The 24,429-nt window shown below is 41.2% G+C and overlaps 1 protein-coding gene across 6 annotated transcripts in view; it reads right to left on the reverse strand.

Annotated features, from left to right (window-relative positions):
* The window catches only part of MARK1 (microtubule affinity regulating kinase 1), a 120,235-nt gene that overhangs the window by 68,197 nt on the left and 27,609 nt on the right, over window positions 1-24,429 (reverse strand). For all 6 annotated transcript variants that reach the window (XM_048843233.2, XM_048843232.2, XM_048843235.2 and 3 more), the window contains exons 2-3: window positions 1,413-1,616; window positions 654-707 (exon numbers count right to left, since the gene is read on the reverse strand). In XM_048843233.2, coding sequence (XP_048699190.1) covers window positions 654-707; window positions 1,413-1,616 — 258 coding nt within the window. The remainder of the gene's footprint in view (window positions 1-653; window positions 708-1,412; window positions 1,617-24,429) is intronic.

Consider the following 24,429-nt stretch of genomic DNA (forward strand, 5'->3'; position numbering starts at 1 on the left):
TAGTTTGTACTAACCAGAGAAACAGGAAGCCAGACAAACAAACCAGCAGTTTCTGTAACCACTTAAGGAATTTCTGTAAGATTATATATAAGCAAAGTAATTGACAAGAATCCCTTGAGTAACAAATATTTTTTAATAAAATTGAAATATACACAAACAGAGCTTCAAGTCAATTAAGCCTTAGTAACTTTGACTCCTCAAAATGTGTTTCATTATTATGGAAAATCCAACAGGACAAGTTAAATTAGGGAAAACTACTGCTCCCTAGATTTTAAGTGAGGAGATAGACATTTTTATATAGAATTATTCTACGTTTGATTGGTAGCAAAACTTTAAATGACAGTTTTCAGACCCAGCAAAACAAAACCCGCCGGGGGGGGGGAGGGAAGGGGAAGAGGGAGATGAGGATAGAAGTGAGCAACATTCAACTAAGAACCATGTACAAAAACTATTGTCAGCACAATTAGGACTCCAGATACAGCTAGGTATGTGAGGTAGCAGGATACCACTTTATCCCTCAGCAGCATACATGCAATAATAGTCAGCACAACCAAAGATTTCTGATTTTTGATATAAAGGGTCAAAAAATCATCTTTACTTTCCTTGGCAGCATAGTTCAATTGTTTACAAAATTACAAAGGTTCCATACTTACCTTTTGTAGACTGGTAGGATTTAGCTGGGTTTTATCTATTATTTTCACAGCAACCTAGGGGAAAAACAGGTATTACTAAACTTGTGAAAAGCTCTGACAACAATGTGCACGTTAGTAGCTAAACACATTGTGTATCTAATGTGCACACACATAGCTATAAAAGTGTGCGTACAATGAGCACATTTGCCAATCTATCTTCCACACCATCTAGCAGAATTTCTTAATAAGAATCCAACTGTGCTTTATCACTTTCCATTGCAGCTTCAGTAGCATACAGTCAGTTTTACACTCCTTCCAGCACTGTGGAAAATGCAACATTGCACAGAAACACTGGCGAGATCCCAACAACAAGATATTTTTGTTTTCTTTTGGAGGTGCCTGAATTTTTTTCAACGGGGGAGAGAGGGAAGGAGAAGGGAGAGGGAGAGGCTGGGAGTGAGGAGGGAAGAGAAAAGGACAGAAAGAATTTTTTTTCCTGAAACTAACAAATAATAATAAAAAACAACCTAATACCTGACTTAAAACTATACAGCCTCTCCAAAAAAAAGTTTTCAGAAAAGAGTTTTCAGTACAGAAATGAAAATTCTATCTTCACACATACTGTGACTGGTTCTATTTTCTTTGCATTACATTTTTCAATATTAAACAAGTCTTTCAATAATCAAGGATGCAGTTGGAAACAATGTTAGGAACATTTATTAGAAGACTACACATGAAGGCAATACAAAATACTTCACTAGCCACAGTCAAAAAGCTTACTTCTCTTCCAGTAAGAACATGTCTTGCCAGCTTCACTTTGGCAAAATTTCCCTTTCCTATTGTTTTTAGTAAGCGATAATTTCCAATGTGAGGGTGTTCTTCATTTGTAGATGTAATTGAGTTTCTACATCTGGGGATGTTTTGTCTGCTACTCGATTTGGTGGGCTGGACATGTGGTTCAGCGTATCCATCCACAGAGGTATGCTATAAGGAAACAAAACAAAACCACACAGGTTTTAAACAGTTACAAAATATTTTAAGAGTAAAAATCTGAGTCCGCAATTTTTAAAAAACTTGATCAATAATTTTCAACTGTAGCTTAAGCAGATTTGTTGCCACTGGGTGAAGTTTGATTTATACATCAAGAAAGAAATTCAGAGGTGCACTAGAGCTGCTTCTAAATGTAATCAAGAGTGATATTTAGACTCATCAAAAACCATTAAAGCATATATAGTTTTTTCTTCAAATATGAGAGTGTGCTATTAAAACAGAACAAATTGTGATATAGTGTGTATTTGTTAATTATCAAATCTTGATGTAAGCATCTTTAAGACCTTAAAAAATTCAAAAGAACTTTCATCTTTAAACAGTCACCCTTATTTTCCTGGAAGTTATGAATAAAAAGTAAATTTTTCCAAATTGCAAGAAAGATGGATTTATCATTTGTCTGAAAATGTTTCCACTAAAACAGTACTTGAGATGAAGGAGAATAAAATCTTAAAAGCCAGCTTTGCTCCAAGAATATTTTTACTTTCATAACTTGTACTTCCACACTTTCTCTAGAAAAAAAATTCTGACGTTATTAGGACCCTAGTTTTAATAAAATGGGCTGTTTTCTATCAAAAAATATTCCCACATCTATTAAGTCCATTGCTAATAAGTCACCAAAACAAAGAAATAAAAAGGCTGTGCTGACCACCAGTAACAGTATCACAGTTCTACTGTGAAAGTCAGTAGTGTGATCCTGCAGGGCCTCCATATCTCAGCCTTCAAATGGCTACCTCTGCTTCCTGGGGTTGCACATACGACATCACTTCCTCCCTCCTCAAAGCGCAACAACCTGTCCCCCACAAAAAAAAAAACAAAAATATGCAAGCGTTTATATCTGCACAAATTACATCTGGGCTGAGGGGGCCCCAGCTTGAAAGTATGGTCCCTTATGCCTTTTGTATTCTCTTCTTGAGTTATAAGCCAGAGTGCTAGCAAGCACTGAACTGGCACTTTACATAGAGGTATATAAAATGCATAGTACACCAGACCCTCGCTAGAACACGCATCTATATAGCACGAATTCGCATATAACGCGGTCGTGCCCATGAATCCCAAATTTAATTACTTTAAGTGGAATTCATTTTAAAGCGGTCCCCACATTAACGCAATACCGCGCATGGATCCCAAATCCCGCGTTCTAGCGAGGGTCCGGTGTACTTGTATCATTTTACTTTTTCCTTCCAAACCAGTCATTGTTATACTCTTCCCACCTCCACCAGCACACAAATTGTCCAACACCAATGGCAGCTGTACATAAGTTCTGGAAGGCAGAATTCTGCCTTTAGTCCTTTCCTTCACATTGTAGGGAAGCTCCTGCTTCCTTCAAGAGCATCCAAATTTACATTTGTACATTTAAGATGAGGACAAAGCTGAATGCAGTGTTCGAGGTAAGGAACACCATTACATTATTTCTGTAGTCTCTGCCCATATAGTAAGTTTAACCCAGAATGTGGGCCTGGATTCTGTAAAGCAGAGAATGAAGAGGACCTACAGGTCATGGTGGATAACCAACTGAAATGAGCTCACACTGTGATAGGTGAGTAACAGGGACAACAAGATTCTTGGATGTATGTGGGACAGACGTGAGACCTTGGAAGCATGGAAACTTCAAAAGACAGTTATGCACAAGACAATATGGTCCATAGGCTTATTCATCAACTTGTGCATCTGAAAATGTTACATATGCTTACATTTGTGAGCTAGGGATTGTATTCTAGCTGTATGGGGGAGGATTATCGAGCTCCCTCCCTAGTCAAAATCAGTGGGAACAGTAAACAACTGCAGAGAAGTACCACCTCCTGGGCGGAATTGACATTCTCCGGTCAATTTGCCTTAATCTTCTCAGGGAGCTGGAGTACTGGAGTTGATGGGAGACTGCTCTGCTGTCTATTTAGCAGGTCTTCGCTAGAGCAGCTAAATCGACACCTGCTGCATAGATTGCAGTGGCATCGATCTCCCGGGTAGTGCAGACAAGCCCTTACAGAGGTGACAGCTGGAGGCCTCAGACCTAACTGAGCGCTCTTGGGGAAACTAACAGAGGGGGCAGAGGTGCTGTTAATCCCAGAGAGGACAAGTCTGAACAAGGGAACAGTAAGTGAAAGTAGGGAGTTGGTATTACCTCTGTATACTGCATTAGTGAGTACTAGTGGAAACCTGTGTCCAGTTCTGCTGTCCACACTTTAAAACGGACTTTGAAAAATCTGAAATGACTAAAGAAAGGCCTACAAAAAATTCAAATTCCGGAAAAGATGCCTTACAACGAGGGACTTCAAGAAGCTCAATCTGTGATTTGATCACAGTCTAAGCCCTACACAGGAAGAAAGGTATCTGATAGCAGTGGGCTCTTTAATCTAGCAAACAATAGCATAACAAAAACCAATGGCTGGAAGTTGACAAATTCAAAGTGAAAATAATGTGCACATTTTTAATAGTAAGAGTAATGAACCATGGAGCAATTTACCAATGAAAGCAGCAGATTATCCATCATTAAGTCTAAATCAAGACTGAATAGGTAAGAAACACGCCCTAGTTTCAACCAGAAGTTACTGTGCTTGATGCAAAAATGAAAGTGCTGCATAATTTGCATTATTTAAATCTGCTTTTTGAGTAGTACTTCAAGCCCTTCATTAGTATAAGTAAACTGCAAGGAGCCTAATTGTGTGTGCCTCAGTCCCCTTGAAAAAGGAAAAGGATGCTGCCAGATCAATCAGTGAAAAAAAAAAAAACTTATGTCACTACCACCACCATAAATTAGTAAAAATGATTGTGGGTGTAGCTTTAGAAGTATATCATTTAATTTTTGCACTGACCTGCATAGTGAAAATACACTAATTTCTTTCACTTTGTTTAGTTCATAGTCAATATTACTTTCAAATTCTTATACGTCAACACAATTCTGTAATGTTTAGGTTGCATATACAAGACAGAAGATGTTCATTTGTCTAATAAAATGATAGCATGGTATGTGTATTTTAAAAACATGTAATTAAATAAAATTCTATTAGACTTGGAAATAGACACTCACACTAGGCCAAAAACTTCACAACATTTCTTCTAGCACAGGAAGGTTAGCAGATCTTTCTTGATGTTTTTACATACAGTTAAATAAGAGCCAAAGTAAAAAGTATGCACACATCACAAAAAGGCTGCAGAAAGAGCATTTTAAGATTCTTCCTTATTATATTACAGTTGTACCAAGTGCTAGATGCTGTACAAGCAAATTTTCAACTTTTCTGGGCTGGAATCATCTCTTACTAGATGCAAGTATAAACAGAGACTGAGGGAGAAAGGAAGAGCGTTAACAGCGATTTTAATGTACGGTTACATTCTACATTTAACATCTACAACTAGATGGTGTCAGATAAAAGTTTGTTATAGCTGTAATGTATAAACAGCTGTCAGAAATATGGAGAGGCCATCTAACTAGACATTATGAGTTAATTTCCATAGGCATCATGGGATAAATGCACCTTAAGTAGGGATTTAAAGACACCTGCTGGAGTAGTAGATAAACAGACAATATGCAGAGTGGAGAGATCTTCACGGGACATGTCATTTCATCCACATTTTGCGGGGAAAACAGTTATTAATCTTACATCAGCATCATACAAATTGAGCATTGGCCTGCTAAACCCAGGGTTGTGAGTTCAATCCCTGAGTGGGCCATTTAGGGATCTGCTTTGGGCAGATTGGGGATTGGTCCTGCTTTGAGCAGGGGGTTGGACTAGATGACCTCCTGAGGTCCCTTCCAACCCAGATATTCTATGATTCTAAGATGTAGGACCACAGTCTAAAACAGACAACACATCTCCCAATAAGGGTGATTCTAGGAACTTTCAAGGTGTGAAAGATAGTGTTTGGTTTTTTTGTTTAATCTGGTTATTAGGGTTTCCATATTTAAATAAATCAGACTACCTTCCTGGATTACAGCTGTTTTATTCTCTCTTTTGCTTTCCTTTGTTGGAGACTTTGCAGCAAAGTTTGAACACGAAACCTGAAGTGTTCACCAACCTCCTCTAAATGAACAGTATTAAACAAGTACAGATAAGAAGAAAATCACGATATGCCTAAAAAAGTTAGTCAAGTTAGACCCAAGTAAACGCTTAGACAGTGTAAGCATTACATATGCATTACTTGGAATTGCTGCATCTAAATCTGAATTTGGCATTCTGCAGGAGTTTGTTGTCTCTGTGCTTGTTATTTATGGTTCATTGTACATCAACTAGTTGTGCGATAATTAAGAAGTGCCATTTCAGGGGCACTAAATACATGTGCAAGCTCTAAATTCTAAAAGCTTGGTCAACCAACCAGGAAGGAAAGAGAAAAAAGGGCCAAGAAGTTACTTTCCGAGGACATTTCAAAACCTTTAGCAGTTTAACAGCACAATTTCTTGATTTTTAGAAGCCACGTGATTCCCTTCCCTGTACCCCTGCCAAGGCATCAGGGCAGGCCAGAGTTAAGCTTGTCAGGTGCCTTATTTGCATTTCTTACCTTAATACGTTTGGATTTCTTTTGAAGTGTAACTTTAACTCTTAAATTTCCTGGATTTTAGAATGCTGGTTTGGAGCTAATTACAAACAGCCTTTGGAATGATTTTTAACTTTTAATGTCACTGATATATACTCCCACTCTTTACTGCATTTTAATGTTGCTTTGTTTCTGGGAATTTCCTTACTTTTTAAAAAGTGTGTAAAATGTCATACACAAATACTAAAGACACCCAAAGAGAATGCTACTATGCAATATTCCTAATGATTTGAAGATAGGCATTGTATTAACATTAATCCTAGTTAGATCTTATGAAAAGAAAGATCTGATATGCAAAACTCGGTTAAGGGATTCAGCATGCAATGCACATTACGGGCACTATAAGGGAAAGCTGATGGCAGAAGAACAAGAGCAGAAAAAGGAGATCTTGGATGAACAATACAATGCCTTGGGGGGATCAGAAGGATTATTTATTCACAAAGTGATTAGCAGGGGATTGTACAAAATGGGCTACCATGGTTGCAAACCTCCAGTAATGGAAATGCCACATAAGAAGAATGTAACGAGTTTTTAAAATGAATTAAGGTTAACTTTTAAGGGCAGACAGAAAGGTTACTTACATTACAGTGACTGGAGTTTTTTGAGATGTGTGGGCCCTATGTGCGTTCCACCATGTGCCCAGAACTGGAAATTTTTTATTAACAGTGTCTGTCAGTCCATGAGTGCTCCTTGTGCCTCCTCATGCACTCAACCAAGGGCATAAGTGGAAGCGCAGATCGACCACCTCTGCAGTTCACTCTCTACCACAAATCACTTTAGGAAAGTATCTGAAGCAGAGCAGGTAGTGAAATACATATCCGGACTGCATATCTCAAAGAACTCCAATGATTAAGAAACCTTTCTTTCTTTTCCAAGTGATGGTCCCTATGCATATTTCCACTGTAGTCCTAATCAGTATTCATTGAGGAAGTGGGTGCAGTGAACCAAGCTGCACCACCAACTGCAGGATCACTGTGCCAATGGATGCTTCTGCTAAAGAAGCTTGTACCAGGGTATAATGCCTAGTAAAGATATGCATAGAGCCCCAATGTTGCCGCTCTTCAGAGCTCCAGGAGGTGGAATACCCTGAAAAGAAGCCATTGAGTCAGGCTGGGTTCTGGTCAAGTGGGCCCTCATACTTTGAAGTGAAAGTGTCACCAAGATCTCACAGCAAAGCATAATGCAACCTGAAATCCATTCAGAAAGTCTGTGGGGAGACTGCTTGCTTCCCCTTTCCTCCATTCAGCAATAGAAACTAAGTCTCAGAGAGCTCCTGAAGGGTCTCATCCTTTTCAGATAGAAAGCTATGGCCTGACAGACATTCATAGAATGGAGGCTCCTGTCTTCTCTGGTGGCATGAGGCTTTGGGTAGGTGTATGACCTGATTTAGGAGGAATTCAAAGGGAACCATTGGAATTCATTTGGAGTACAGTATAACCTCAAAGAAACATTCTCTTTATGGAAGGCCAAGTAGGAAGGGTCCAGCAAAAGGGCCCCGAATTCAATTAGTCTTCTGGCAAAGGTGACTACAACAAGGAAAATCACCTTCAGGACGAATGAGAAGGAAGCAGGGGGGCCAAGAGTTCAAAGGAGGATTCATGGGCTCTGACAAAACTAGATTTGAGTCCCAAGCTGGTGTCAGTTTCCGTTCCAAGGAAAAGGTTCTGGTAGGGCCTTTCAGAAACCTTACAGTCTCAGGGTGAGTGAAGACTGAACAGTTCTCTGCTGGGGGAAGGAAGGTGCTGGTCACTGCCAAATGCACATATAGTGAACTGAGAAGTGGCTTGACTTCTTTAGGGAGAGAAGTTAGTCAAAGAAGGTAGGACTCTCTGAATCCTCTGGAGGTACGAGACGATGTTGACACTACCTAGGAAAATCTCAGAGATTTTCTAATATTATTGAGGATGGATTTTCCCTTCTCTGAACATGATTTCTCTAAGCTCATCATCCATCCAAATACCGGAATGTCAGATGGCAGAGTGCTGAGCTGGGATGTTTGGTCTTGCCTTAGTCCTACGTCAACAGGTTCAGAAATGGCAGGATTTGTATGCATGGTTGTGCTGACATCTGTAAGAAGCTGGGAACCAAAACTGCCTTGGCCAGCAGGGCACCACTAGAACAACAGACACACCGTCTTGCTTGATTTTTCTCAGGATTTTGGGTAAAAGATGGATGGGTGGGAAGTGATACATTACCAGCTCCCGCCACTGAACTAGGACCGCATCCCCATTGGAATCATGACTCCAAGGTGCTCAGGAACAGTAGACTGCCATAATTTGTCATCTTAGGACACAAAGAAGTCCCACAATGGGAAACTGCTAGAAAATCTTCTATACCACTGAGTTACACAGTTCCACTTGTGGTCTCCGTCAAAGTCCCTTCTGAGGCTATCTGACAAGGTGCTCATTATTCCCAGGCAGTGCAATGACAAGAGGGGAAATCTGGTGACAGATGCACCAATTCCAGAGCTTAATAGGTCTCCCTCCTCTTTGTGCAGAAGCTAAATGTGATACAGAGACCCCTTGGCAAGGAGCTCTCACCTTGGATCAGACAAACTCATCACACCAAATACATATCTTACAGGGTATTTATCCATGGGTGAGGTCCCAGAGGAATGAAGAAGGGCAGACATAGTACCTATTTTCAAAAAGGGGAACAAAGGGTACCCAGAAAATTATAGATCAGTCAGCCTAACTTCAATTCCTGGAAAGATACTGGAACCAATTATTTAAGAAGCAATTCATAAAGCACCTAGAGGATAATAGGATTATAAGGACTAGCCAGCACAGATTTGTCATGAACAAATCATGTCAAACCAAACCCAATTTCTTTCTTTGACAAGGTTACCGGATCAGTGGATAGGGAAGAAGTGCAGACATTGTCAAAAGTCTTACTAAACGTACCATGCCCCACATGACATTCTCATAAGAAAACTAATGAAATGCAATCTAGATGAATTTACTAGAAGGCCAGTGCAAAACTAGTTGAGAGAGTAGTTATCAATAGTTCATTGTCAAACTGGGAGGGTGTATCTACCGAGGTCTTTCAGGGGTCAGTCCTGGGTTCAATGCTATTCAGTATCTTCATTAAATGATTTGGATAACGAAGTCGAGAGTATACTTATAAAATTTGTAGATGACACCAAGCTGGGATGGGCTGCAAAAACTTTGGAGGACAAGATTAGAATTCAAAAGGACCTTGACAAATGAGAGAATTGGTCTGAATTCAACAAGATGTATTTCAATAAAGACAAATGCAAAGTACTTCACTTATGAAGGAAAAATCAAATGCACAACTACAAAATGGGGGATAATTGGTAGCAGTACTGCTGAAAAGAATGCGGTGGTATTCGTGGATCACAAATTGAATATGAGTCAACAATGTGATGCAGCTGTGAAAATGGCTATCATCATTCTGGGGTGTACTAATAGGAATGTTATGTGTAAGACAAACAGGGCAATTGTCCCGCTCTACTTGGCACTGGTGAGGCCACAGCTGTAGTACTGTGTCCAATTCTGGGCACCACACTTTAGGAATGATGTGGACAAATTGGAGAGAGTCCAGAGGAAATCAACAAAAATGAAATATGGTTTAGAAAACCTGACCTATGATGAAATGTTGGGGGGAAAAAACCTGGGCATGTTTAGTCTTCAGAAAGACGACTGAAGGGGGACCTGATAACAGTCTTCAAATATGTCAAAGGCTGTTCTAACAAGGACTGTGACCAACTGTTCTCCATGTTCACTGGTGGCAGGACAAGTAGTAATGAATTAATCTGCAGCAAGGGATGTTTAGGTTAGTTATTTGGAAAAGCTTTCTAACTATAAGGATAGTTAAGCTCTGGAATAGACCTCCAAGGGAGGTTGTAGAATTCACATCACTAGCGGTTTTTAATAACAGGTTGGTCTGCGATGGTCTAGGTTTACCTGGTCCCCCTCAGTATGGGGGGAGTGGGCTTGACTTTGTGAGGTCCCTTCCAATCGTACATTTCTATGATTCTATAAAGGGTGTCATGTAAAGTGTCTACAGAGAGCATGTAACTTGTCAAGACTCAATCACTGCAACATGTATGCATAGGTACCATTTAAGGAACAATATATTTATATTTAAAGTATGCTTTATGGACTTAGAATAAAAAGTAAAAGATTAGTCACGAGGATATTTCAGTAATGGCCCAGTAGGGTATGAGGAAGTTGCCACCACACCCCTTCTAGCCAGTGACGCAATGCAAGGTTAAATTGCTTAGCCTTGCACACTAGTAAGACTTAGAACAAAGAACAAGCAGAGGCCACGACAGAGTCGAAACCACTTAAACATAAAAAGGAAGCTCTACAACAAGACAGGGGTTCACCCTGTCGGTGAATAGAAACAAAAGACTGTTTTTAGTATGATCATGTGTGTGGAAAGACACTCTGCAACCGTCCACTGAGGAAACTCCTTAAGAAGCAGGCTGGGCATTCATGAACCCTTGGATCCTGGTTTGTCTGCAACCAGCCAGTTCTGCAAAAAACTGAACTTGTGGGGGAAATCTACTTTATAATATAGTAAAGGTAACTATTAATAAATGTAGACCCATGTTTTATGTATTTTTATTGTAACCACTTGTTTCCACCACTCTCTGATCTCCAGTTATATCTTTATTCTTTCTTAATTACTACTTCTACTTTATCGTAAGTGCTCAAAAGTGCTATGTGGTTTCCAGGAGCAGCAGTTTAAGGTAAAACTGATAAACTGGGGTACACTGCACCTTTGGGTGCAGAGGATTTGGAAATTCTGTGAGTAGCCAGTGTCAGGGGCTAGATATCTTATAATTCAAGTATGATTGGGGTGCACCAAGTGGCATAGTAAGAGAAGAGTACCTGAGTGGTTGAAAGGCTGGTGGTGCTAGGGAGCTGACACCCAACTACCACAAGAAAGACTCCCTCTCGCTGATGCAGAGAGCTAATAGGGTGACTCAGAGTTCGGGGGACCCAAGAACCATCACACTCACTCTTCCCTGCTTATGTAATGAAGTGTGGTCATACTGTCGAACATGACCAGAACATTCTGAGCATGAATGAAGGTCAGAATTATTTTGCAAGCTTTATGAACTGCAGTTTGAGGAGGTTGGTGCGCAGCTTGGACTCATGTTAGCACCGTGAGGCTTGATCCACATGATGATCTAGGTGTGCTCCTCAACCCAGTAGGGAGGCATACCTGTGAGGCCAGGGCAGCCCAATATTTCCTCACCCCACCTCTTCATGGGTAGGTAGGTGGAAGAATGAAGGGACACATGGGGTCTTTGTTCTTCCACCAGATGTATGAAGCCAGGAAACTGGGCAGGATCAAGACGCATTTGTCCAGTTGGTTTCTGCTCAGAGTATAGACTGTCCATAACCATACCTGGAAGCACCCGAGATGAAGTTTTGAAAAATTACTGCATGGGTACAGGAGGCCATGTGGCCTAGAAAGACCAGGTAGGATCGACCTGTCATTTGAGGGCTCATTTTAAAATGGAGGTCCCTCAGAGCATGAAATCTGTCTTCGGGTAGATATGTACTAGTTGAAATCAAGTTTGGAGTCACTCCAAAAAAGTCTGTAATTTGCATTGGTACTAAAGTGCATTTTTCTAGGTTCACTTAAGTCCTATGGCTTGAAGGAGGCTGTGAATTATACCGTGAGCAGCCCATCATAAAGGTAAGGAAATACTGGGCTGCCCTGGCAACACAGGTATGCCACTACCAGGGACAGCACCTTTGTGAAAGCTCTGGAGGCCACTAATAGACCAAAGGGAATTACTCTGTATTGATAATGATCTAGGTCCACCATAAAGCACAGGAGTCTCCTGTGGGCTGGATGAATGTCTATATGGAAAACAGGCATCCAATCAAGAGCTACAACCAGTCACCTTCATTTACGGAGGAAATCATAAAGACCAGGATAGTCGTCCTGAATCTCAAATGCTGTGTGAAGACATTTAGTTGTCTGAGATCCAAGATGGGTCTTTCAAGACCCCCTTCTTTTTGGGAATGAGGAAATACCCGGAGTAAAAACCCTTCTCCTGTGTTGAGGTGGCATACCATTGGTTTAGAGCATGAGGCTGCACAGGCACAGACCAACAGATACCACTAGTAGAAATTCTCCATGGTCAGGTGCTTGGGGCACACGTTCACCCATCCTGGAAGAAACATGAACCACTGATGCCCCAAAGTATCAGAATAGCCCAAGCACACCTATCTAGATCAGTTGGGATTGCAACTGCCTGGTAGCACCAGAGTGGCACAAAACAACTCAAGTGTGCTGGTGAATCTGGACTTTAATTTGCAATTGACCTATTAAGTTTAGAGGCCTGAGTTAGTTACTATGACTATGAGAAAGGGAGAGGAGAAAGCAGAGTCTCAGAGTCTCAACTTATTTGTGCTTTAAGGGCTTCCCTGCACTCCTACTTCAGTTCTATTGACAATGCTGCCTCAGTACATATGTAACAGAAGCTGTAATGCCATGGGGAGCCTATCTGAGCATAAGCTTTCATGAGCTACAGCTCACTTCATGATGCATCCGATGAAGTGAGCTGTAGCTCACAAAAGCTTATGCTCAAATAAATTGGTTAGTCTCTAAGGTGCCACAAGTACTCCTTTTCTTTTTGCGAATACAGACTAACACGGCTGTTACTCTGAAACCTTTCAAGCACTGATGCCAAAGCCAGCATGCAGCCACTTAATCTGTAATTAGCAGTGACAATTGAGCCAAGTAATTTACCAATGAGAATTTGACATGTGTCTAGTCTCCAGTACGCTATTGAATCATTACAACCAACAGAAATGATGCATGCAAATCAGCTGTAGAGAGAAGTTGGTGATTGGTTGATTTATTTCTGATGTCACAGTAACCCCACTTGTGATTTACTGAGCTGATGATCTGAGCCTTGAAAAATCTAATCATAACAATTAAATATAAGAATTATTAATAACTGATTAATTGCAATCTACTTACTTTAATTATAGCCTAGGCATAAGATTTCAATTTTAACTATATGTAAAGTTTAAAGTGTCTGTTATTCCATTAAGACAATTCAGGACAAGGAAAAGTTCTAAATTTCTTAAAGGAAATAATTTTTAATTAATTTTAACTCAAATTAACTGGTTTAACTGTAAATTCTTAGAAAATGTATTCTGTATTCAAAAAAGAGTAAATGCTGTAAGTTTGGGGAGGATAAACTGTATAGTTCCATAAAATAAAGAGGTTGAAATCTTGTTTTAAATTCAAAAGGTTGAGTTCTGTTTTAGAGTCTCAACCAGTGCCTCCATAACAAAGAAAACAGCAGCTGACACTGTTCTATGCAGGGGACCTAAATTCTGGAATATGCTTTTATCCCTGATACACCAGAGCCCATATTTGTTAACCTCCCATGAACACTGCAAAGACTGCCTTTTCTCATGCATTCAGAGAGACTGAGGTTCATAGGAAGAGAGACTGAAGGAGGACAAAAACATTGGCAGGTGGGAAGAGAAGAAGAATTCTGTTTAGGTTTTTTTAATTATTAATTATTATTATTATTATTTGAACGTACAAATTATTAACCAACCTACTGGAAATATTGATGAACTAACATTTTGTATTGAAGAGTTTGAGTTTGTAATTGGGTATTTAAAATTTTAGGCAGTGTGTAGTCTACTGGATATGTGCCAGAGTTTTTCAAATATTAAACTGGGTTCATATGGCAGGTGGGATAAAGGGGGTGACTATACACATGGAACTGTCCTCCTGATTTGCTGAAACAATCACACATTTGGGAAGGTTTCTCAAGCTGAATGGTTACAATTCCCCCTACACCAGCCACAAACAGCCACCTTCATGCTACCCTAAGCATTGGTCACCTTGAAGGTGTGTCCTGATCCCAACCCTTTTTGAAGGCAACAGGTGAGTCACAAGCAACTGGTACTTCTGACTAAAACATTCACCGACTTATTCAGTGGCGGAATCTCCCTTTTCTTCTTCAGAACACAGAACAATGTGACCAACCTTGAAGAAACCTACACTAGATGCATGGACTGTAGCCAGTTACTGCTCAGTTTCAAACCGCTCATTTCTGACCTAGCTTACAGAAGCTAGCCAAAGGATACCTACAAGCTCATTTAGTCAAAGCCAATAATCCTAGATTCAGCACCGTTTGGTTTTAAGCCAAAACATGTAATGGAAACAGCATTAGTAGTCTTACTGGATCATCACCCCGCTGTTCTTTGATGGAGGAGACATCCATTCTCACTCCGCTGGTCCTCTCTACAGCATTTGACGGTCTATCATGAGATATGGTGTCTTGCTTGAGGGAGATAATGATTTAAAATTGTCCGAGTCCTTGCTGAAGGTACACAGAGTGGTGATGGGAAACTGCACCTCTGACACCAAACCCCTCATGAAGCCACTAGGAGAACTGGTGAGATATGGACTTAGTGCCAACAGTATGTAATGACATACAGCACCACATATGAGAATACTGTGATGCTGGCAGACCATTTGCCAGCTCATGCCAAGGTCCCCCATGTCTCAGCTGGACACTGACAGACACATAGCTGGAATCTGTCTGGCTCACTTATGGGTTAATATTGATAAAATAGGTATGACAGTTATAAGTGTTTAGACTTCCAAATTCTTGAGAGTTGCTGCATGCGTTAATCTGAATTGTAATATCTATGTTCCATCTTACAGTGGAATATTGGAGTGATTATTATTGTGAGCCTCTGTGACTGAACGAATTGCCATTCTGGAGAAGGATGTTAATTAGTGCGAACAGCTCCCAAAGAGGAGACCCACTGATATCAGACAGGCTGCGGGTCGATCATACAGCTGGAAGCTCCCTACATCCGGACTGAGGAATTGTCAACAAAAGGGTTAAAGACTTGTTGTTCTGCTCTCCTCCCCATGAAGTTGAGTCATGCAAGTGGACTCCTCCCATCAGCTGAGTTTGCAGATCAGAGCACATGGCAGGAGGGGAATAAAAACCCCAAACAAAAAGGAACTAGCTATCTCTATGCTGCCTGGACTCTGGGAGAGCAAGGTGTTTCTTGGCACAAACAAGAGATCCTCAGCTGCTTAGCCTGGGTAGCCCTAAAGGACAAATAGAGCTTGCTGATTATATCACCTTTTGAAACCAAAAACTAACTCATTCATGCATCTATGTTTGCTTGCTTTAATCTGGTAAATAACTTTCTAATTTCCTTTTCAAGGAATCTTCATATAGTTTGCTGTAGTATTGTTTACTGTAGTATTGGTGTGAAACCTGAAGTGCAACTGACCTGGGGTAAGTGACTGGTCCTTTGTGGAATACTGCCGGGATTCTTGGTGTAAGGGCCCATCTATCACAGAGATACACTCACCTGGATAACAAGACAAAATGGAGTACCCAAGGGAACTATCTATGACTGTGTTAAGGCTGTTAAAGTGCCTGAGGAGTTTGCACTTTGTGCAGTTGGAGTTTGTGTTTTTTTTTTGTGGGGGGGGGGGGGGTGTTTTGTTTTTTAAACAGTCTGCCCTGAGGTTCATACACACAGTCTTGAGCCACCGTTGAGAGCATTACAAATACCACTATCACCCAGCTTCCCCAAAGGCTTGGACGAAATCAGCTCACAGATGTAGAGTAACTGGTTGAAACTGAACCCAGGCAAGAGGGAGGTTATGCCAGCCAATGGAGAAAACACACTTGGAGACTATGCAGTCACTCTGAAGTCTCCTTCCACCCATAAGTGATCATATTGATTTGTAGTTTACAATTGCTCCTGGAATATTACTAGCGATAAACTGTCACATAGCAATGTCTGCAAACAACGTATTCTATCACAATGTATTCTATCTGCTTAGGAGACAATACCCAATCCTGACAACTCCAGCCCGAGTTATACATGCCTTTTTGCACTTCTTGGCTGGACTACAGCAATATTATCTACCTGTGTATGAAGCCATCGGCTTCCACCAACTCCAACTAGCACAGAACATGGCTGCACATCCCCTCAGCAACATGGGCTACCGTGAGCGCATTGATCCTATCCTCCATTCATTATGCTGGCTTTCCATATATTACTATTTAAATATTCTTGGTCATAGTCCTTATCTTCAAGACGCTCAATAGTCTCAAAGATGCCTCTCAGAGACGACATCTACACCACACTTCTTGTGGCAGTGTGAAGAGTCTGTGTAGCTACACACAGCAGTATATAGTTACACATGTCAGTGAAAGACTCTGGCAGAGGGGAGGGGAGGGCAGCAGGGAAAGACTCCAACAGAGCTGGACAGTAGGAAACTACACTGCTAAAAGTAGCAGTGTAGACAGGGGAGGTGCTGCTTGGGTGTGTAGAGAGATGAATAGGTAGGGCCCTATCAATTTCAGGGCCATGAAAAATGTGTCACAGGCCTTGAAATAAGCCCCTCCCCATGAAATCTGATCTCCCCCTTGCTGCTGGGAGCGCCCCAGCCAGGGGGCTCCTACAGCGGCGTATTAACGCCTAGGCCGCCAAATTTGCAGGGGCAGCAAATTTATAATAGCAGCCAGAGGCTGCTTCCCCCGGCGCCAGTTCGCGCCCTCTGCCCCAATTCCACCCCTTCCCCACTCCCGTTCCCCACCCCCATTGGTCCCCTTCCCCAAATCCCTGCCCCAGCCCCGCCTCCTCTTTTGAGCATGCCGCGTTCCCCCCCTTTGCGAAGCTGTTTCGAGCACAAACACTGGCAGGGAGTGGGGAGAAGCAGGAACCGGCGGCGCGCCCAGGGGAGGAGGCAGAGGTGGAGCAGAGGTGAGCTGGGGCGGGGGAGAAGGGCGGCAATTATTTCAGGGCCTAGGGAGGCAAAATCTTTAATCCGCCACTGGGCTCCTAGCTGCAAGTCCCCGCTGGGCTGGTAAGGGAAAGGACTTGTCCTTCCCTTGCATGGCCACCTTCGCTCTCAGGCAGAGATCAGACCCACCTCTGAGTGCCTCCCTCTACTGCAGGAAACACTGGGAGGTTCCTGCAACTGAAGGAGACTTGTGGAGGTGGGTCCAATCTCTCCCAGCTCCTGGAATTGCTCCAGCCAGGGGGCTCCTAGCTGCGAGTCTCTGCTGGGCTGGGGAGGGACAAGACTTATTCTTCCCTTGAATGGCAACTCTGGGGGGAGATGAGATGCACTTCGGACACCTTTTGGGTTGGGACCCCCACAGTTACAAAACCATAAAATTTCAAATGTAAACAACTGAAAACATGAAACTGACCAATTTTAAAACCCTCTGGCCATGAAACTGATCAAAATGGACTGTGAATTTGGTAGGACCCTATGTACAGAGTACATTCCCACAGGGTCCAGGAATATCCTTACTCACCATCTACCACACTGTTATTTATACCCGTTCTAGGGAGGCCTGTGATGTATATATTCTACACAACACCAAGAGAGGCATGCAACCTAGCTGTATGTGGAGAAAGAATGAATCCACATGCAACAGAAATTAAATCATGTAGTTTAATGCGCTTCTGAGAAGCGCTCTGATAACAGTAAAGGGGGTAGTACAAGCTGAACAGAATTTAAAGTATTGAAATCAATCATAATATTACAGAAAGGCTAAGAAGATACAACAACAAAAGAATAGGTGAATGTGTATATAACCATTCCTAGTTTCTCTGCTTTGATGTGACTAAAACATTGCAAATTTGTTAATATTGCTTTGGTCTTCCTTTCATCTTTAACCCTTATATTGTGACAGTTAATTAAGAAATTTGACTGCGCAGTACATATATTAGCATAGCTTGCACAAAACACTACCTTGAAATGTTAATAGGTTTGGTTTGTCTGATGAGCTATATGGACAATAGTTAATGTGGTCCACTTACGGCTATTATAATATCTTATGTAAACTATGCCTTGAGCCAAAAAAGTGGGTTTTGACCGAAACATTCTACAAGGATACGTATAATTTATGGATATTTAAAGATGAAACATTTCTGATAAATCACGTACTTCTCCCTGAACACATTCCTGGAAAAACAGAAATTATTTTGCCTACTGCTTATTTCTTTCATATATTGTATTTTCAAATAGAGTTGTCTTTATTTTCCAGTTCCTTCAGCAAGTAAAGAAAAAATTCTGTTATCCTGGGGTTTCATTCCATAAATTGTACTCAGGTGTGACTCACGAACTCTAATACCCTTTGTCAACTGCTACAATGAAAGAGATTTAATTGAGTATTACTGTCTCTTATCCGACAAATGTCAGTATTCATATTTATATATACTTTGACACAAAATAAGCAGCAAAGCAGATTTAGTATTAGGTGTTTATAAGAAAGAAAATAGGTTATATCTGTCATAAAGGATTGTGGTTTGTTTTTATCATCACTGGTAGCCTCCTGAGTGTCTTGTTCTTTGTTCTCCTATTTTAGTATATTTTGTATAACTGTTTCTTTGGTGCTAGTGAAGTTACTGTCAGCCATACAAGCAAAGATTTTTCTTTCACCAAGATAAAAATAAAACTGAAGCTAGCAGAGCAAAAGTTTAGAAGAGTCTTCATGATGCTCAGTCTAGAAATCAACAGCTGTGCCAATGCAACTCCATGAATCATCCACCTGGAGATGCTTGGAGCTCAAAGCCTCATGTGCTTCAAATGTCAGTACTCCTCCATGTCACCAAACGCAAACCCCAGTCCTTTCTTACTACATGGATACTGTAGAATACTGTACCATTTACATGGGGCCACATCAGACTTCAGTGAAAGCAAAGCAATAGTCGTTTCCCCCCTCCTTCCCACCATTTTTCACATTCACACTTAGCTTTTATTTGTAGGACTTTTTAATACAGTACTTTTGAGGCTGATATTTTAAAAATGTCTGGTGCATGATTCTTTTCATAAGTCTTTGGCTACAACTACTGAATATGGGGAATAGAACCTCAAGACTATTAGAGACTCAAATATTAATTTAATGTTTCCTTATTCATAACAACCAGCTCACTCAACTAAGTTTGATCGAAATGCTGAACTCAGTCCTCAAAGGCAGCAAAAGGACTAGCACATCTTAAATATGACACCACACTGACTGGGTCTAGGGTATTCTCAAATACTGAAGATTTTCATTTCTAGTTTGACTATACAGCCTTAAGATTGCTCAAGTAACTGTTTTCTATAAGTCAGTCAGTCATATAGGCACAAGCTTTATGTTGACATAATATGTAAGCGCTTCAAGCTCCATCAAAAGATCATGGCTTGAATTATCAGCAACAAAAATTATTCTGAGAACAGCAAATCTGATGCATGACTGAAAATACAAGAAGGGACAATATCATTAACTGATGCTTAAGCATTTAAAAAGCATAATTTATTAACTACAGAAGGATGAAGGAAAATTTAAATATTGAGTCCGTATGTATTGGCCATTGTATTCTTTCCCTTTCATGACGGGTATGAGATTTTATTATACATGATGTTTCTGAAGAAAAAAAACCACACATTTCTGCTTCTAGACACAGTACAATCCATATTTTATATATCATACAATACAATTATACAATAATTCTTCCCCAGAAGAATACATATATGTTGGAGAGAAGTCATTGCTCAACACTCAATGATAAGTTTTTATCCTGCACTTGTTAATATGATATCTAAGCTCCTCAAATTTCTAACATTTTCCATACTTTTCACAGGGCAATGCCCAGCATTTCCAGATCCCTGCAATTAACAGAATTGCTTTTCTAATCACAAGCTATTCAAGACAAGTCATGTTTACAACTCAGCCCCTGGCACTCTGAGACAGAAGGCTGAATGTATCTTGTACACATCAATTATATTATAATATCAGGTCACCTGAACTGCATTAAGGCATTTATACATCTGAAACATAAAAATGAAAGTTATTTAGGACTGTGATTTTCATTTAAAGATATTAACTTAATAAAGAATGAGAGCCTTTTAATTTACATTTTAAGTTATGCTCAATTTCTTTTATTTTGACTGAATGGGATAACACACGACTGTGCTGTTCCACACTCTGACTTCCCATTGATTCAAAAGGAATTGAGAGACAGACTATAGGATCAGTGCCTACAAGATTTTGGCTTTTCAACATCATAACCACATGACAGAAACCGAGTATGGATTAGTCCTGTTAAAAAACAGTGTCTCTCTTTCTTAGAGCTGGAAAAAAAAAGAATAAACTACTCTTACTACAGCATCACTGAAACATTTCAAAAATCCTTCCTCTGCAGAGTTGTGGGTGGGTTGGTTGGTTGGTGTTTTTTTGTTTGTTTTTTAAATACTCCATACCAACAATTGGTCATCTCTTCTCTGTCAGTTAGCAATTTAACCCAGTGAGTTTTGTCTGAATTAGTTTAATTCAAGAGAACTTTAAACATGTAGATACAGAGTACCAAGTTGAACACTAAGAGATAAACACAGTAAGAATACCAGAGATGCTGAGTTCTTGCAAACATGATTTGCAACTGCTATGCAATCAAAATTTGCAAAGAGAAAGATTAAAAAGAATTAAAAAAAAATTCATCTTAAACCAAAAATGTGTGTTAAGAGCAAGCTGAACCAGACAAAAGTAGGGAAGGCTGAAACTCAGGGAAAACATACCACACAAAGGAAATCAGCAGTAATTATTACTACCATAGATAGCTACAGAAAAATAAATTTAATCAAACTGCATTTAAAAAAAAATTAAAGCGTTTCCAAAAATTCATTGGTAAGATTCGGGCAGATGAAGAGTCCCTGAGAGCTGACATTGGAAAGCCAATTCCAACAGGAAACACAGCCTGATGATGTCATCATAACAGGCAGATCAGAGGGCTAGCAGACATGAAAAAGCTGGCATTTCCTACACTTTTTAGAAAAGTTCACTATCTCTGTGCATGTATGTGTGTTGTGTATATTTTATCCTCAGTATGCAGTATATTTCTTTTCATGTCTAGTACTACCAGAAGAGCGTAGATTGCCTCCAAAATCTGTGCCCCCTCTAGTTCTGTAAGCCAGTGACAAAAAGCATGTTTGGGACTAGAAACACGCAGCTGTACAGTAATTGCCACCGTTACCTCCTCTCAACTGGTAAAACACTTCCTTTGGGTTTTAGAGATAGACAATGACACAACCAACCTCTGATCAAAAACTCACCTTCCCACAGTATACATATCTTGACAATACCTCTGGCTTTTCCCAGACTTCTTCCAAGGGGTTGGCCTCCTGCATCTGCCCTTGACAGCTCTCCACCACCCTCAACTCTCTGGTTTCCCCACAAACCTCATCTCTCCCCTCACAAACACTGACCTTCTGTGGCTTCACCCCAATTTACACTACTCGACTACTTGCTCCTTCAGCTGGGTTGCAAATAAAAGGCCTTCAAAATAGTCAAGCAACATCCAATATAACTTTCACGACAACTGAACTGCCTGAGCTCATGATGGCAGAGCTCCTTGCCTCTCATTTTGTAAGTAGCTATTGTTTAAAAATTAGCATAGTTTTGAATGAAACCAACATTTCAGGATGGACAGTGGTGTGATGGCTCCATTACTGAAGGTGAAAAGGGATTCTGGACAGCTCACTTCTCCTCTGGTCTGATAAAAAGGTGTAGGGTGGGAGAGACAAAAAGGAATTAAGAAATAGCCTTTGCAAACTACTGAAAAGATCTATACATCTGACATGATCCTGAATCAGGAGTGCAAAACTCAGAAATTCTAATTCTCAGACTTCAATGAGGGAGTGGGGGGAAATCAGAACTTTACCTTTACCGTAAGGTAAGACTTAAAGTTTGTATTTTAAAAAGGACTGCTGTTATAACTTGACTGGAGACCAACATATGGAAAAGTTAGGCTTGCCCCTATGGAATAAAGATGGCAATGAAGATGACGACTTACTCACAGGAGTGCCTTGCTGGTGAAAGGACTTCATTCTAATCTTAAGATTTTGGAGAGAAAGAATATCCCCATACAGTCTCAGGTTCTCAAAAGGACAGGATAAGGAACATGAGGAGTTCTGATTATGTGTGAGGCCCTACCAAATTCATGGTCCATGTTGGTCAATTTCACAGTCATGGGATTTTTTAAATTGTCAATTTCATGATTTCAGCTATTTACATCTGAAATTTCAGTGTTATAACTATGGGGGTCCTGACCCAAATGAGGGTTGTGTGTGTATTGGGGGGGGGGGGGGGAAGAGGGTGGAGGAAAGAGACACAGTGTCAGAAGGCTATTGTAGGAGGCTGTGGTATTGCCACCCTTATTTCTGCACTGCTGCTGACAACAGCACTGCCTTCAGAGCTGGGGAGCCAGAGAGTAGCGGGCAGCACAAACCTGAAGGTCAGATGGTATGGGGGTGGGGGGCAAGTCATCACTTTTTTTGGGGGGGGGGGGAAGGGCCAGTCTTACAGGTGGGCAACCACCCAGGGCCCTGTCGTCAGGAGGATGCTGTGGTTCCCCCACACACATACACAGCCAGCCCAAGGCGCCTTTAGCCCCCAAGTGTCAGGCCCGGAGCCAGGGAGGTGGTAGAACTGAAGGCCAAGGGCACAGGAACCTTCGTAGAAGTGGGGAGCCACTGGCACCAGAACCGGGGGTGCTGGGGGCCATGCCCCCCCACTTTTTAACATGGACATAGTTTGGGAATGGGGCAGTGTTGACCTCCCCCCCCCAACTGCAAGTCTCCGCAGCTACTTCCTGTGCTCTGACCCCTCCCCCCATGCTGGGAAGGAATGGGGGCAGGAAGTAGGCAGGAGTGTGGAGCTTCCTGCAGCAGGAGGAGGTGCCCAGTGGTGGGACTGACCCAGTCCTGGTAGCAGCCTCTCCCCAGCCCTCCCAGGACTAGCAGCTGGAACAGGGCAAATAGTAGGAGCCACGGCTGGGGCGCTCCCAGCCCTGCCCCTCTTTGGCAGATTTCATAGTCCAGGATGTGTTTCTCATGGTGAATTTGGTAGGGTCCTAATTATGTGTCTTCTCCCACAAGAATGAAGACAAAAGGCATGGTGACTAGAACGAAAAAGTGACCTGAACTTTGGCTTCTAGACAAAATGGATCCTAATTTATATCATTTATGCTGTGCACTTCCAGGAGACATCTGGAAAGATACACACATACCAGTTTTAGGAGTCTGGTACAGAGTCCTGTCTGAGCTTCAGCTACCCATTGTGTGGCTACCCTAAAAGAATATGGCTATAGCTGAATATTCATTAGTTGAAATATCCACATTACAGGACCCTCCATCTTCCAGTCAATGGTCCCTGCATAGCGACAGCATTTCAGGAAAGGCCAGATTGTTTCTGGTGACCTATTTAATGTACTTTGGATTGTCACAGTTACAGATCTTGGAAAGCTACAATGAGTTTTTACATAGAAATCTGTAGAGAATCTAATGTAGAAGATGTGTATGGAAAAGAGCAGATCACCTGCAGCTTCTGAGAGACAGATGATGGGAATAAACACCAAGGAGTCCCCTTGCATTAAAAAAAGAGGCTTTATATCCTCTTCTGGGCCTCCTACTAAATTATAATCTTAAGGGTCCCAGATACATGAGACCAAATGGGCCCAGCTCCTCAGGGGCAATCTTCTAGGGTTTTCTACATAGCACATATGTACTAGGGAAGGAGAACATATGGCTGATATCAGAGAGGACTAAGAATCCATTCCCTCTTCCTTGTGAATCTGTGAAGTAGAACTTTCTTTTTGCATGCCAGAGACCCAAACAAAACAAAACAGATGACAATGGACCCTGTGCTTAGATGACTTTTTGGAGAATTCAGAGGCAAAGGGAGCAAACAGCAAAACCTCAACCACCAGACTCTTGCTCCCTTCCTGTAAGAAGGCAGGAAACAACCGTGGAGCAAAGCCAGGAGGACTGGGCTCCAAAATTCTACCTTATCCGGATTGGCTCCGTGGCTGAATGACAAAAGGAGAAGGAACATGCAATGTATGTACAGGTAGAAGCCACAGCTCAGAAATGTATTACGTGACTCGATAATTGTCTTAGCCATTAGCATTAGCCCTGCACAAAGGATACTTCAGTTATTCAACAGGCAAACTGGAAAGTTTGCTGAAAGTCTTTTCAAAACTGAGGGATGAATCCCCATTTAAGTTTGCATATACAGTAACTCCTCGCTTAACATTGTAGTTATGCTCCCGAAAAATGCGACTTTAAGCAAAACAATGTTAAGCAAATCCCATTTCCTGGTAAGAATTAATGTAAATGGGGGGGTTAGGTTCCAGGGAAATTTTTTTCACCAGACAAAAGACTATTTTATATATAT

The sequence above is a fragment of the Caretta caretta genome, chromosome 3, assembly GCF_965140235.1.
Source record: "Caretta caretta isolate rCarCar2 chromosome 3, rCarCar1.hap1, whole genome shotgun sequence".
Taxonomy (NCBI): Eukaryota; Metazoa; Chordata; order Testudines; family Cheloniidae; genus Caretta; species Caretta caretta.